A 14,088-nucleotide genomic window follows, 5' to 3' on the forward strand; every position below is an offset into this window, starting at 1 on the left:
GCCTAGTCACTATTTCTCTTTTACAGCATTCTTTCAATACTTTGCAGTACAATGTTTACATTTTTTAATTTGGTAAATTTATAATCACCCCATTAGATTTCTCTAATACATAGAACATACTTATGGCCCTGAATTTACACTAGTACTGCCCCAAGACCTTTCACCAGGAGTCCAAATATCTTTCTGAGAGGAGTGAATGTTTTTTTCCTACATATTCACAGGATAGCCAGCTCATCCATGTTTCAGTGTGTGGACTGGGGAGGGAAGTGAACAGCAAGAAAAGGGACTGGTGTGCTAGGCCACCATTTGGCAGTTTAAATTCTCTCTTAAATCAAACCTGGCATTCAACACCTTGGAAGTTTTGTTTTTTGTGTGTTTTGATTTGATTTTTCAAGTGCTGAGGATGGAACCCAGGGATATGTGTATGTTATGTAAGTACTCTGCCGCTAAACTACATTTACAAGTCCTGCATTCATCTCTTTGGAAAAGGTCTTTATAGTTCAGTTTCAGCCTCTAACTATTGTTCAGGAAAGTTCTCAGACATTTACAGGGCATGTTCAGAGTTAAAAGACAGTGATAAGAGAGATTACTAATAGCTGGTTTCCTTTGAAAAGAGTAGAGAAATAGGAAGGTTAAGGAAAGAAAGGTTCCAAGACTTTATTTTTGCAATGAAGCCATACAAGGTCTGACTATTGAAATTCCCAGAGCCACATGTAGTGATAAACTCCATATCTATATGTGGATCATATGGTGATAAATTTTAGTCCTCCAGCCTCTCCTGACTTACCTCCACCAGCTTGTTGGCATGTTCACGGAAAACCTGGGCATATTCTTTCACTTCCTTTTCATTCCCACTCTTAGCAGCCTCAATGAGAACTAGCAAAGGGACGTTGGTTTCCAAGAAAGAATCAGATATGTGATCCATCACTGCTTTCCGAAGCTACAGTTAAAAATGAAAACAAGACACACAATTAATGAATAGACTTGGTGACTTTCTTTGAATTATTTCCCACCTCATTACCATTTAAATAATGTTCCCACTCTTTGTTTTTAATTTTATCAGTGTTTACCATATCAAAGAAAAACAGAATGGTGAGGGGTGGATTTCACCTGTGTATTAAATGCTTCACATTTCAACTTGAGAGTTAGAATCTGGCCTGGATTTCAATACATTAAAGGTCTTCTCCTATCAAAAGTCCTTTCTCATCAATCAGTGACCAAAGTGTCCCCCTTCAGGAATTTTGAGTCATGAGAATAGTTCAAGAGTCAAGGTCTTCAGAAAAAGACAAATCTAGGCATCAGACAGCTAGTCGGGAGAAATTTGGATGAAGAGCTGAACCTTGAAGCCACCCCTGATATCATGGCACAGTGCAGTCTCCTGCCCTTTCTTCATCCAGTGTTGGTACTTCATAGAGGTGGGAAGAGGAAACACCTAAAAATCTCAAAAATGTTTCTGCCCAGGTGCTATGGTGATATAATTGCTATGCTTCAGAAAGAAAAACTTATAATTGTTCTCCAAGGTAGGTATGAATAAACAAACCCAAATCTTCTAACAATTCATAATTATACATCATTCTCAGATTTTTAAAATAAGAATCATGGCAGCTGCTTGAAAGTAAAATTAAACTGTCCCTGAACAATCACCTTGGTACTGCTTTGTTCATAATTGTCTGAATGTATATGGATACAAATAAAGATAAACAAAAAAGAAGATGGTAAACAATCTGTATGTTTTTCAATCTTTGATAAAGTGAAATGTGCAGAATGGTTATTGGTCAGAAGAAGAAGCACTGTGAAGAAGTTTCAGCTGCTTTTGTGCGCTAATTTCCATTCTATAAGCCACGAATGCTTGTATGTAGAAGTTACTTTGGTTTAACTCTGAATTGGATTTGACTTTTCCCCATATAAAATATAAAAAGCCTGTGTAAAGTTAATATTATTTAGCTACTCATTTAACAAAATTAAATTTCTGCCTGGTCATAATGCTTATTACTGGTAACCTTATATTTTCTGGGCATGTACTAAGTGCCAAGCATTCAGTTAAGATCTTTACACACTATGGGAGAAATCTTAACTTAAATCTGTTTGTTTAATGAAGAAGCTTGGACTTACATCAGGAACTTGCCTGCAGTCATAGGACAGCAAAGGGTAGAACCTAGAGAAGACCTACAGCAGGTAAGATAGGCTGCACTTAATACTATGCTGTCCAGCTCCCTTCTGGGCAGGGCTCCACTAGAGAGGATGCTATGGGGAATGTAATAAAAAATGAGCTTCTCATGGACAAAAGAGACCAAAGTAAGGAAAAGCACAGATAAAGTGAGGGCATGTAGGAGGCAGATGAGCAGAGCCAGGGTAGCTCATCAATCAATCCACTGTATTTTCCAACAGAAAGTAGAAGTGGAAGGAAAGCAACCTGTATCAAGGCTCTTTCTAAACTTTCAGAAAGATGATGCTCACAAAAATGATTAAAACCAGTGAGGCAAAATTTCATACAAAGCTATAAGAGATATGAAGCTGGATGCAGTTATAGATGTCTGTCATCTGAGCTACTCAACAGACCTAGATGGGAGGATTGTGAATTCAAGACCAGCCTGGGAAACTTAGTAAGACTTCATTTTAAGAAGAAGAAAAAAAATGAGAATAAATAATATAATATCATCCCTCTACACTTTGAAAGAATGCCAGAAATATCTGCCTATAAAGCATATTTAACTATAACTATTTCTAATTAATGAAAGGACTTTAAGAAAGTGATATAAGATATGAAAGAACAATACACATTACAATAAGAACTAAGAAGTAGGTCCTGAAACTCAAGAATTATAAATAAAAGAGTAATCATTTGAAAAGGACAACAAAAGTGAATAAACATAACAAATACCTTAAGAGAGATAAAAGGAGAAATGAAAAATAAAATTTTAAATCCAAAATAATTGAAAAAAAGAGTAAAAGAAGGATTTGAAAAAAGATGATAAATCCTGAAGATGGGCAAAAAAATTTTAATATACAGCTATAGGTAGTCTCTGAAGAAGAAAATAAAAACAAGAAAACAATGCATGTTAAAATTTTCAGTCAATGAAAACTTTCTTATATTAAACATATATTAAACACTATATTCTAATAATACATTATGTATTTCAAAACTTCTAAAACATTAGACTTTTAATATTCTTACCACAAAAAGCTATATATGTAAGGTGATAGATATGTTAATCTTCTTATTTAATCATTCTACAATGAATACTCATATCAAATTATCACATATAAATCAAATTATTGTATTTATCATTGTCATATATGATTATCAAATTATATATCATATATATCATATAGGATATCTCTCTCTATATATGATTTCATTGTCTCATAGTGGAGTCCCAACTATGGTCTTATCAAAAAGAATCAAACTTGAAACAAATAGAGGTCCTGGATTTGTTTCTTTCCTGCCAACATGGTTTAGCCTGCCTTTCCTTCTCCAGATCCTTTTATTTAAAGTATTGGTCACAGATCTGCATCCCTGCTGTTTCCTGAATCTTTATTAAAAATGCAAACCCACCATACCCCCCAGACCTGTATTTACATCGTAATCTGTATTTTGATAAGATGTCGAGGTGATTCCTCTGAAAGATAAGCTTTGAGGAACATTTTCCTAGACCAATCATCAATCATCTCTGTCAAGTTCCCAGTCTGTTACCAACAGAAAAACTGCCCTGTTAGTTCAGAATGGACAAAATGTAGAAGAGGTGGGATATCTGTGCTTTTGAGTCAACAGCTTTTGATTCAGTCTTAAGCAGATATATTTGGTCATCATCTCAGGTGAAATACACATCCAAACTCTGGGTCACATGTTTACATCAAGTGGCAAAGCCATGTGAAGGAGGTATTGGGGGGAAAGTATGTTGTGAATGTAAATGGTTTGGCCATATTAGCCTCTCATACCAAGGGGTTTTCCCAAACACATAAGACGATTTTCAGATACTAACCCCCAAACAAAGAATGACCAATAAAGAGTAGTTCTAGCTAGCCACAGAGGTGCGTGCCTGTAATCCCGACTACCCAGGTGACGCCAGCAGGAAAATTTTGAGTTTGAGGCCAGACTGGGCTGCATACCAGTACCTCATTTTTTAAAGCATTTTTTAAATAGATGTGGCAGAACACTAATTCAGGGACTCAGGCATGGTTGAAAGGTGAAATAAGTGGGAAAAAACTATAAATATCTTGACAAGAAATAACTAAATGGTGACAGGTTTTGTAGAAGAGCAAAAATTATGAGCTAGGATAGGAATGGTAAGTATGCTACAATTTTTGCTTTCTATTCCATACCAGACATAACTAATCATTTATAGCATTCTTTTACACTCAGCTCAAATTAGTACTTCGTAATCCTCAACATAGTGCTCTTGGCAGCTACTACTAATCACCCTTATTTCTCCTGCAGGATAAATGCTTTCTTTCTTTGCTGAACCTCCCCTACAATGGAAGTTTCCTGCATACCAATCTTTAGGCAGAGTTGACCCTGTGTCTGAGGAACCTGGTGCCACCTCGACTTTCAGAAATAAAAATGAACATCAAATTCTAGGTTGGGCTGATGATATTTAATGTTATCACTCATATGTTTAGAAAAAGACATGTTATGAATAAGAATATTAAGTTTTTCGCTACTAGGATTCAAGACAGACCAAACAAGGTCAAATTTTGAATAGGCGCAAAAATCTGAAGCCTTAAATCTTTACATGGACATAGCTGCTCCAGGCCCTTCATGATGACTGACATATTTTACCACATTTCCTAAAGCTTTTTGGTATAATTATTATTAAAAATGAAAAATCAAAGCAACAAAGTGACTGGGCCAGCAGCCATCCAGCCTAGGGGGCTTGACAGGAATTGAGCCTCATTAAGTCAGGCAAATTTTAGCCAGTCTGAAAGTCAATTAAAGTAATCAGTCAGTGCAGTAACCCACCCAAAGTGACTTTAATAAGCTAAGGTGGCACCAGTGTGCACAGTTCACTGGTAATGAATGCACTATTCATTATTTAGGCTGGGGCGGGGGGAGGGGATGAGACAGACATCTATGAACCCTGAGGAAGAACACAGGAAATTCTCACTGTTTTGCCTTTTTATCCTTTTTAAAAGAAACACAAAATTCTTTGGTCATTATCTTGATGATATCAACTATTTCCCATGAAACAAAATCCTTTTAATTGGGATACGTAAGCATCTTTCCTTAATGGAAACAATTACCTCTAAGACAGAATAGTTCATTGGGCCTTGTGATTTTCTCCACCCACACCAGCTCTCCCCCACCAAATCCAGACACTGCTAAACCAATTAAAACACAACTGCCATCGTTAGCAAAAGCTATGTCCAAATACTTGATGGTTTAGTTTAACCAGATCAACTGTCCATGTCCTCTTGATTTTTCCACTAGGAGTGCTAATAATCAGAATAAAACTTAGGAAATGTCTCTCTGACGGAATGAGAAGCACTGAGGTGAACTTAGATTATCGTAGTAGATTTCTTGTATTAATGACACCCATCCATGAGTTCTCCATGTAACTCTGTAGTTCCTGATCTCTGTGACTCTGGAAATGGTCATGTGACATGCCTAGAGCAAATGAATATTGGCCACTATGGCATATGCAGGGCTTTAAAAGGCCATTCACCATTGGGCAGGCTGGTTCTTGCTCCGTCCCTACTCCTTGAGGATATGCACAGGTTACCTTGATAGTCCTAAGAGAAGGGAGATAAATAAGTTGAACAGAACTGATTCATTTCAGTCACTCTTCCAGGCCAAGAGTAAACAAGACCAAACACATAAGAAGCCTGGGTCAAAATGACCACCACACACTAGTGAACAACATATATTATTGTGTGGTGCTGAGATGCTGACAATAGATAATTGATAAGATAATATACATATTTTATTGGATAAGTTTCTGGGGTCACTGAATCACTTTTTTCAGAAGGTGGAATAGGCCTATTGAAAATAAATTTTTGATCAATTAACTGACTAGTTTGGCAATTCAGTTCTATTGCCCAAAGCACCAAGTAACAGTAGTCTGTTTCACATGTTTCATTACACAGACATAAGCCATGCTTAAAAATATCACAGCTGAAATTTCTCATTTTTATATATTTTTTTAAAATCTAGCTCAAAATTTGTACCAAAAAAACCAAATCATGGGGATTAGGGCAGGAAAGAGTTGTTTGGTGTTCATTCTGAAGGATGGTAGCAGGTGCTTAGTTCCTTCTGTTGATTTCATTTTCTGCCCCAGCACACACAGGTCTGTGTCAAAGTCCTCTTTTCCCAACATGATAGGCAAGGGCAATTGATTTTATGAGAAGAGGCAGTGAAAGGCTGCCTCAGGGTCCAGGGGACTGCTGGGATCACTGAAGATCTCCAGATGGCCTCAATCCAGCAGGTACAGCAGCCTGACTTTTTAAAATACTCGTAAAAACATTAGCAGAAAACAGGGTCCTTAACTGCCAAGTTCAGGAAAAGGAAGCAAAGGAGAGGCCAATGGAAAAGAGAGTGTATGGAGGAAGCAGCTGCTATAGCAGTGGGACATGGAATGGAGATGGGAGAGAGGACAAGAAAGGATCAGGAAAAGTTACATTTTATAATAATTGTTTTCATGTTATTATGATCAGTCATGTGCTTGTTTTGTGCCAGTCTTCTAAACACTCAAAATATCTCACTTATTTCTCTCAGAAAAGTTGGCTACTATTTTCTCTTTCATAGACAAGGAAGCTGATGAAGTAGAATTGTCACTTGCCCTTATTCACAGAGTTAATATGGAAGGGGCAAGATTTGAACTAAGGTCTTCTGGCCTCAGAGTTCATGCTCTAAACTACTAACATAAACAACTCCTTATGTCTACTTTGTGTCAGCTTAGCATACATTATTGCCCTAAAGCAATGCTTTATATGACAGCAATGGAGAAAGTTTTAGGAACAAATGTGACTCATGGATGATAAGTGAAGTGTATAAAAGCTTCCTTCCTATCCAACCCTGAGACAGTAAGAGCAAAAGGAAGAGAACATCCAGTACAGGGTGAGGGGAAGAAAAGACTCAGTGGCAGATGGATACCACAAGAGGGAACCAGAAGCCGCACAAGGGGCAAAAGTAAGTTTTTATGAATCCCCATACCAGGATCTGCTGCATACTTACCATGAGACTATGTAACTTCATTAGGGTTTTTGGAGTCTGGAGAAAAATAGAGAACTCACAGTTCAAGATATGCCCACTGCAAAAGTGCACTGATGGGTCACACAGTCAGCCCTCTGTCCCTCTGTATCTGAAAGATCTGTATGGGAGGATTCAATGAATTGAACCTCAGATTGAAAATATTCCAAAAGAAGATTGCATCTGTACTAAGTATGTACAATCTTGTTTTTCTTATTTCCTAAACAACACAGTGTAACAGCTATTTACATAGCATTTACATTTTATTAGGTATAAGTAAACTAGAGATGATTTAAGTATACAGAAACACGTGTGTGGGTTATTTACAAATACTACACCAATTTATATAAAAGCATTGAGCTAGATGAGGGAAATAAGCTTCTCTGGGTTCGGGTATCTGGAGAGTGGTCCATGATTAGACCCCTGACTATATAGCTAGGGACAGCTGTATCTGATTCTATGTAACTATTTTATAACTTATTGGTCAAAGTGTTTTAGCACAGAAACTGAAATTTTAATAAAGTATATGTCTTGGGATTCTCACTGGATTTGAGCCAGGGAACATGTGACTCTTTCCAGAAAAGATTGGATCCACTTTTCATGTTTTGATACAGTGTGTATGGAAGAACATAAGCCAAATGGTGGCAAAGGTGAGCAGGGATCTGCCTTACTATATAGTGAAATCTCTAAAATCTGCCTGGAGGGTTAGTACTCTGACAATTTAGCATTGTCATTTCTATTTTTATTCTTAAGAATATTAAGATCAAAGCATATTCATCCTAAATATATCTATGGTGAAGTCCATAAGCCCAAGCACATCTACAAGTGAGAGCGGAAGTCCTCAACAGCCACAGTCAGGGACACCTTGAACTTGGTATCATCTGGCAAGTGCAGGAACTCATAAATGCTGTCTTCATTAGCCATGGGCCCTGTGATTTGTGTTCCTGATGAATAGGGGCACAGTTTTTGACCCCTCCAGTAAACAGACAATGTAATTTCTCTGAAAATTGACTATTAGAATGGTTAAAATGCCCTTGCCTACAAACTGAAAGGCATAGTTAACACTTTTTACATAAGCTAGAAGACCAAAATTTAGCTATCAATCAACCAGGGCAGAAAGGAATGACTTGACAAAATCGTTCGTTAAGTCTGACAGGAGTCAAGAACAGAAGGCTTTCTTCCAACTGTTTAAATGTATGGGTGACAAGGGAATATTAATTGCATAAGACAAGTCATTTAAAGGTATTAGCTCAGCACTACCAGTTTATTTTATGCAATTAAGGCTATTTATCAATGTAAATAACTGCATTTTCTTCAGCAAACCAAAAAGAATGCAGTCAATGGATCATACCTATTTGAACAATCCACTTCCTTATTTCATGGGAGGGACAGTGATAAAAGAACAGACACAGTTTAGCTCATAAGTTTAAGAAGAAAAATAAACTGTCTTAAAATGACCTAAAGTTGTTTGCCTTTAGGGTGGACATGAAAAGTGCAGGATGTGTATTGAGCTGCATTCCAACAGATATTGCAAAAGAATTTTTGCACAAATCTAAAAGCCTGCAACTATCTGATAAATATGAAACAGTTGCCTTCAAAGTACAAGAAAAATGGTCTCTCAAGCCAACAAGAATAGCATAAGCTTAAACTTGCATGAGATTTTGAAAGCTGTGTGTTTTATTTTAAACTACCCAATGAAAAACACCTCTGCAATTCTTTTTAATGGTTTGACATTCATTCTTGAAAGACTGAAAAGTTCCCGTAATTATTTGCCCTCAACTGTGCATTTCAAACTTTCTTTCTTATTTAAAGGGGAAAAATGAGTCTATAGAGAAAAATCTACACAAATGTCATACTTTTATTAAAAATATTTAAGTGTTTTGCTAAAGAAAAGGAAGTCAATACACAAAAATAAAGTGGTACAATACCCATGCAATTAGTTCTAAAGAAGGAGGGATCTTATAAGAGAAATAAGAAGTCATCAGAGAGAAAATATGCTTTGTCCCTTCACTCTAAACAGTGATTAGTGTTCACTCGTTTATTATTTCTACTAGCATTTGAAGAGCTCTTAGTGTTTTAAGCAGTATTTGGCCAGGAATGTAGAGAAAAACAAGATAGGTCATCTACTCTCACTTACTGCCAAAAACCCTTCTACCATCTCAATTCCCAATTACTAAGCCACAGTGATCAACTTGACCTCATACATGCTTGACTGGCCTCAACAGTGATGCTGTTTAGACACAATCATGGGCTTCTTCTATTAAGAATATTGGGTGGGGGACTTAAAGAACACTGTAAAAAAAAAAAAAAAAGACCATTTTTTTTTAACATTTCTTTCACACCACTGCTTAAGATTTTTCCCACGTAAAAGTCCTCTCTAGATTTCTCCACTCCTCCATCAGGACAGATATTCTTTGAATTACCCAGTTTCTAAATTACCCTAGATTTCCATTTCAAAAGGGTGGAATTTTAAGTGGCATGGGTGAAAGTTGAAAAGATATTTCTACTAAAAATTCCTTGCTTTGATCACTTAACTTAGATAAAAAGTATAATTGCGTTTCTGCATTTCTGCATATTTGTAATGTCTGCTCGGTTCCTGGCCATTTATTTCCAATAATAGTAATAATAATAATAATCCTATGCTTGTTCTGTTTTTATAGCTTGCAGAGAATTTCCTAGATGTGATTTCATTTGACCTTCTTTACAATGTCATAGTGGGGGTGAGGAGGGCAGTTTTCAGGACAAGCTTCATTATCTGTGTTGTTTTGATGAGGAAAGGCAGCAAATGCCAGCATTAGGTCTTCTCATTCTAAGAACAGTGCTATTTTGCAAAAGTCCATGTGTTTTCAGACTTGGTTATTCAACCTCACAGATCCTAACTAGATAAAAGTCACCTTTCTTTTCATTCTTCACTTTCATATCTAGTCAAGCACACATTCCCAGCCTTACAGACCCTTCATCATTGCTAACCATGAAAGGAAATCCAAGAGCATCTAATACCTGCCTTTCATTATCTGGCATTCAATAGGTACAGCTGCTTGAATCAAGTGTGAGAGAGGCAAGAGTTACATGTTTAACAAGATAAGTTCACCCCAGCAAGGACCCTTAGGAAGCTTGTGAACTGCTGCTGAAAAAGTGATTTCATCCTCTCACAACTGCATCAGCAATTGGGAGAGACAATCACTGGATGGGTGGATCATATGGCGGGTTACCAGCAAAAGCCTTTAAAAAGTATGCAGCTAATGAGCTTGAAGGAAGATGCAGAGGAGATGTCTCTAAAACGGTTACTTTTTATGATGGGGTCAGTTCTACAAACCTGACACAGTGTGGTAGGATTTGTACCAGGCAGAGTCATCTGACCCCATATATCAGCATTTATTGCCATTCCACATTATAGCACTTGTCTTATGGATCTCAAAAGAATCCTCACTATATATACAAGGACCCCTGGGAAGCCAAAACTTAACTTAGCAGTCCCCAAGTACTCCAGATATCAGATGAGAGCTACTTCATTTCACTTGGGCAACCTGGGTAACTTGGAAAAATTTTGCTATTGGGTAAGGCAAGAAGAACGATGGGCACTCACTTCTTGGCACAGGTAGATTTTAGTATTTCTAAAGTCTTCTGATTATTTCTGGTCATTAAAGATGCTTGCTAAAACTGAAGATCATACACCATCCTTTCCTGCTTTACTCCAAGTATGGAGCATAACTGTGTGCCTGTGAGCTACTTTCCCTCTTCAGAGTTCTCGTGCAGTTTTCATTTCCTTCCTTTAACTATTGCACAACTTTGCATTTCCAACAGCTGCTGAGTTTTTCCCTAGAGGGCCTTCATTTCAGATAGAAGTACAATAATTGCTCCATAATCCCAAGTTTGTAGAAATCCTTTAACATGATTGGTGTTGTCGTTATTTAAGGGAAAAGAAGGAGACAGACTCAACGTTCTTTAGCTTTTCAGGAACCCTGGACTCTTACTCCATTACTGTATATCTGTTTCTTCTCAAGCTAGAATTACTTCTAGAGCAGGGGTTGGAAGAATTTTTCTGTAAAAGTACAGATAATATGCATTTTTGCCTTGGTAGGCCAGCTGGTCTCTGCCACATCTCCCCAACTCTGCAGTTGTAGATCAAATGCAGTCAATACAACTTCATAATTTAGGGAAGAAGGCTGGATTTGAGGCAGGGGCAATGGTTTTTCAATGCCTGTTATAGATGGTTTCATGAGTGGATTTTAGTCTTATATCCCACTCACTCTGCCCATTAGTTGCTACTGAAGTCCCAGGCAATTTTAACCTCCATTCACCCACTCCTCACTAATAACTGCCGCCAGCCATTGCCTGCTTATGAAAAATCCAGGCAGGCTAGTGATGGTGTCTAAAAAAGCCCCCACATGGTCAGTTTGATGGGTCTTATTTGACCAAATTGTCTTTTGTTCTTTCTTTGCCTCACTCTGCTAGAAAATACAGGTTATTCCAGGGATCCCTAAGCAATTCCTTCTCAAGCAAAAACTTTGAGGCAAGAAATAAAAGGAAAATGTAGGGGCTGAGGATTTAGCTCAGTGTCACAGCACCTGCCTGGCAAGCCGGAGGTCCTGAGTTCCATCCCTGGTACCAAAAAAGGATAATGTAAACACTGTAACATGTAAATGTAAATGTAACAATGTAAATGTAAACAATATAAACATTGTTAGCTTTTCCTAAAAATTTTGTGGATTAGGAGTTTAACTGGTTAGGCTGCCTGACCTGTTTAACCTAGGCTGTTAACCTAGGCTGGACTCAAAATTCTAATAATACTCCTTAAATCAGCAACACTACTGAAAGCACTTCCACAGACTTCCCAAACACACAGGGACTGCACCATATAAGCAATAGGCAATCTGGTTGCTATGGTAATATACAGACACAATGACTAGTAGGTCAGTCACAAGTTATTCCTTTACTAGTAGTTATTTTGGCATCTACACATACAGCCCAAGGGCACATTCATTTGAGCCTGTGGATTTAAAAGGAGGGGCTGGAGCAAATCTGCTATATCAAGCATGGTTTATTAGTGCTGAGTTCTCCCTGCTCTTAGAATTCTGTTCCCTCCCTCTCCTACTAACTGGTCTCCCAGAACTCCCAGGTTGCTTTGGCCAAAGTGCTGTTAACCTCTGTTCATGGTTGCAACTTGGACTGCAGCTATTTAAGACAGCCTGATCCACTTTGAAATTGAAGGAATCAAAAATACATAAGTCCTACCATTAACAGTTAAACAGGATTGATGCCCTCATGAGAAACTAAGAAACTATGGAAGACAAGAGAATGGGGCTGGGATTCGTGAATCATCCAAACTTCTGACAAGCACTTATGGCTGGATCAGATAGAAAAAGTCTCTCATCCCCAAATTCCTTAGGACAAATAGTTTGCTTTTAATTGTGGAACACTTGGCATGAAATCCTTTCAATAATTTCTCGCTGAATGTACCAAGTATGTCTGGTATTCTTTTAATGTAGATTTAATCAGATATCATCCCCAGCAAAAATAAAAGGCCTTTATATTTCCCCCTGATTAATTTTTTATATTCATTAAGTTTATTGGTACATTTTAGGTGTACATTATGATGACATTCATCATTGGGAATTTGTACCTTTACATGATTTTTCTGGGTTCTTATTTTAAATTACATTTGAAATCACATTCACAGTTCAGTTTCATACATGGGACTGGACACAGATCTGGACAGCTTAAGGAAGAAAAACTGGTGATTATATTAAACAAGAAGCTTATAATGATTATGCAGAAATGCAGGACTCATTAATAATTGATATGTACCTCATGTTCTTCCTTTTAAGGAAATTTTAATAAAAGCTATAATCTAAGACTAAAGTGTACCAACTTTAAACACTGCAGTCATTAAAAGGACAGGCTTCAGAGTCAGCCAGCCCGCTTGGGTTCCCTAACTTATGAATTTTTTGTCAGTAAGAAATTTAATCTTCCTACTGGAATTTCAACACTTTGTTTAAAAAAATAATTGTTCTGATATTAAGATCTCTCTGAAGAACTCTAAAGATTGTCAAAGAATCAAGGAAAGATTGGACAGCAAACTAATGTTAGTTTCAGAGGACAGCTTTGCTTTTCTGTACAGCTGGGAGCAATAGATCAAATGATCAAGAGCTGATTATTTCAGTTGTCTCAGAGAAAAGAAGGCATCAGTCCTGGGTCCCTAAGCCTAAACATTCTTAGCACTCAAGATGTGGAACAAGCAAAGAAACTGAATGTGAAGCTAAGACATCATGTGCAATAGCAGTTACTACTAGAACTCTAAATGTACTTCTTTACTGAATCTTTATCTGGGCCTTCAATTTGGAAAGAGTTCAGTTTTACATGAAGGAAAGTGACACCAACAGTTAATAATCACAAGGTCACCTAATTTTCCAACAACTGAAACAACCCAATAAAGTACCAGCTGCTGGGACAGGGGATGATCACACAGGCCTAAAGGTAACTGGCAGAAGAGTCCCCAGAAGGCTGACAGAAGATTTCCTAAGCATTCCTTCTACCTCTAAGAAAGAGTCCATGATCTTTAGATTAATATATTTCCTTTCAAAGGAATCCATAGCTGAAAAATATGCCCCAGAGACACTATTATTTGCTCTTCCTCTTTCTTTTTCCCCTATTTCTTTTTCAATCCCTTGATTTGGGGGTGGGGGTATTTTAAATCTTTATAGGCAATAAACCTTAAAAATTTAGACATATGCAACCACATAATCATTCAGCTTTAAAAATAAGTGTTTAAAGGGATTGTAGCTTTCTTCCACAAGTTATAGGTAGGTATGACTTTTTCCCTTTCTCATTGGGGGACATTTTTTGTTAAGACAAACTTCTTCGCATTTATTTTCTATATATGAAGGAAATTTTCCATGCTG

General features: G+C 37.3%; 1 protein-coding gene across 10 annotated transcripts in view; it reads right to left on the reverse strand.

The window, feature by feature from the left end:
• The window catches only part of Ctnna2 (catenin alpha 2), a 1,179,603-nt gene that overhangs the window by 239,443 nt on the left and 926,072 nt on the right, over nucleotides 1–14,088 (reverse strand). For all 10 annotated transcript variants that reach the window (XM_004844636.4, XM_004844634.4, XM_087201964.1 and 7 more), the window contains one exon: nucleotides 788–940. In XM_004844636.4, coding sequence (XP_004844693.1) covers nucleotides 788–940 — 153 coding nt within the window. The remainder of the gene's footprint in view (nucleotides 1–787; nucleotides 941–14,088) is intronic.

This window comes from Heterocephalus glaber, unplaced genomic scaffold (genome assembly GCF_053883595.1).
Source record: "Heterocephalus glaber isolate CG9 unplaced genomic scaffold, H.glaber_assembly_v1.0 deba00000470, whole genome shotgun sequence".
Taxonomy (NCBI): domain Eukaryota; kingdom Metazoa; phylum Chordata; class Mammalia; order Rodentia; family Bathyergidae; genus Heterocephalus; species Heterocephalus glaber.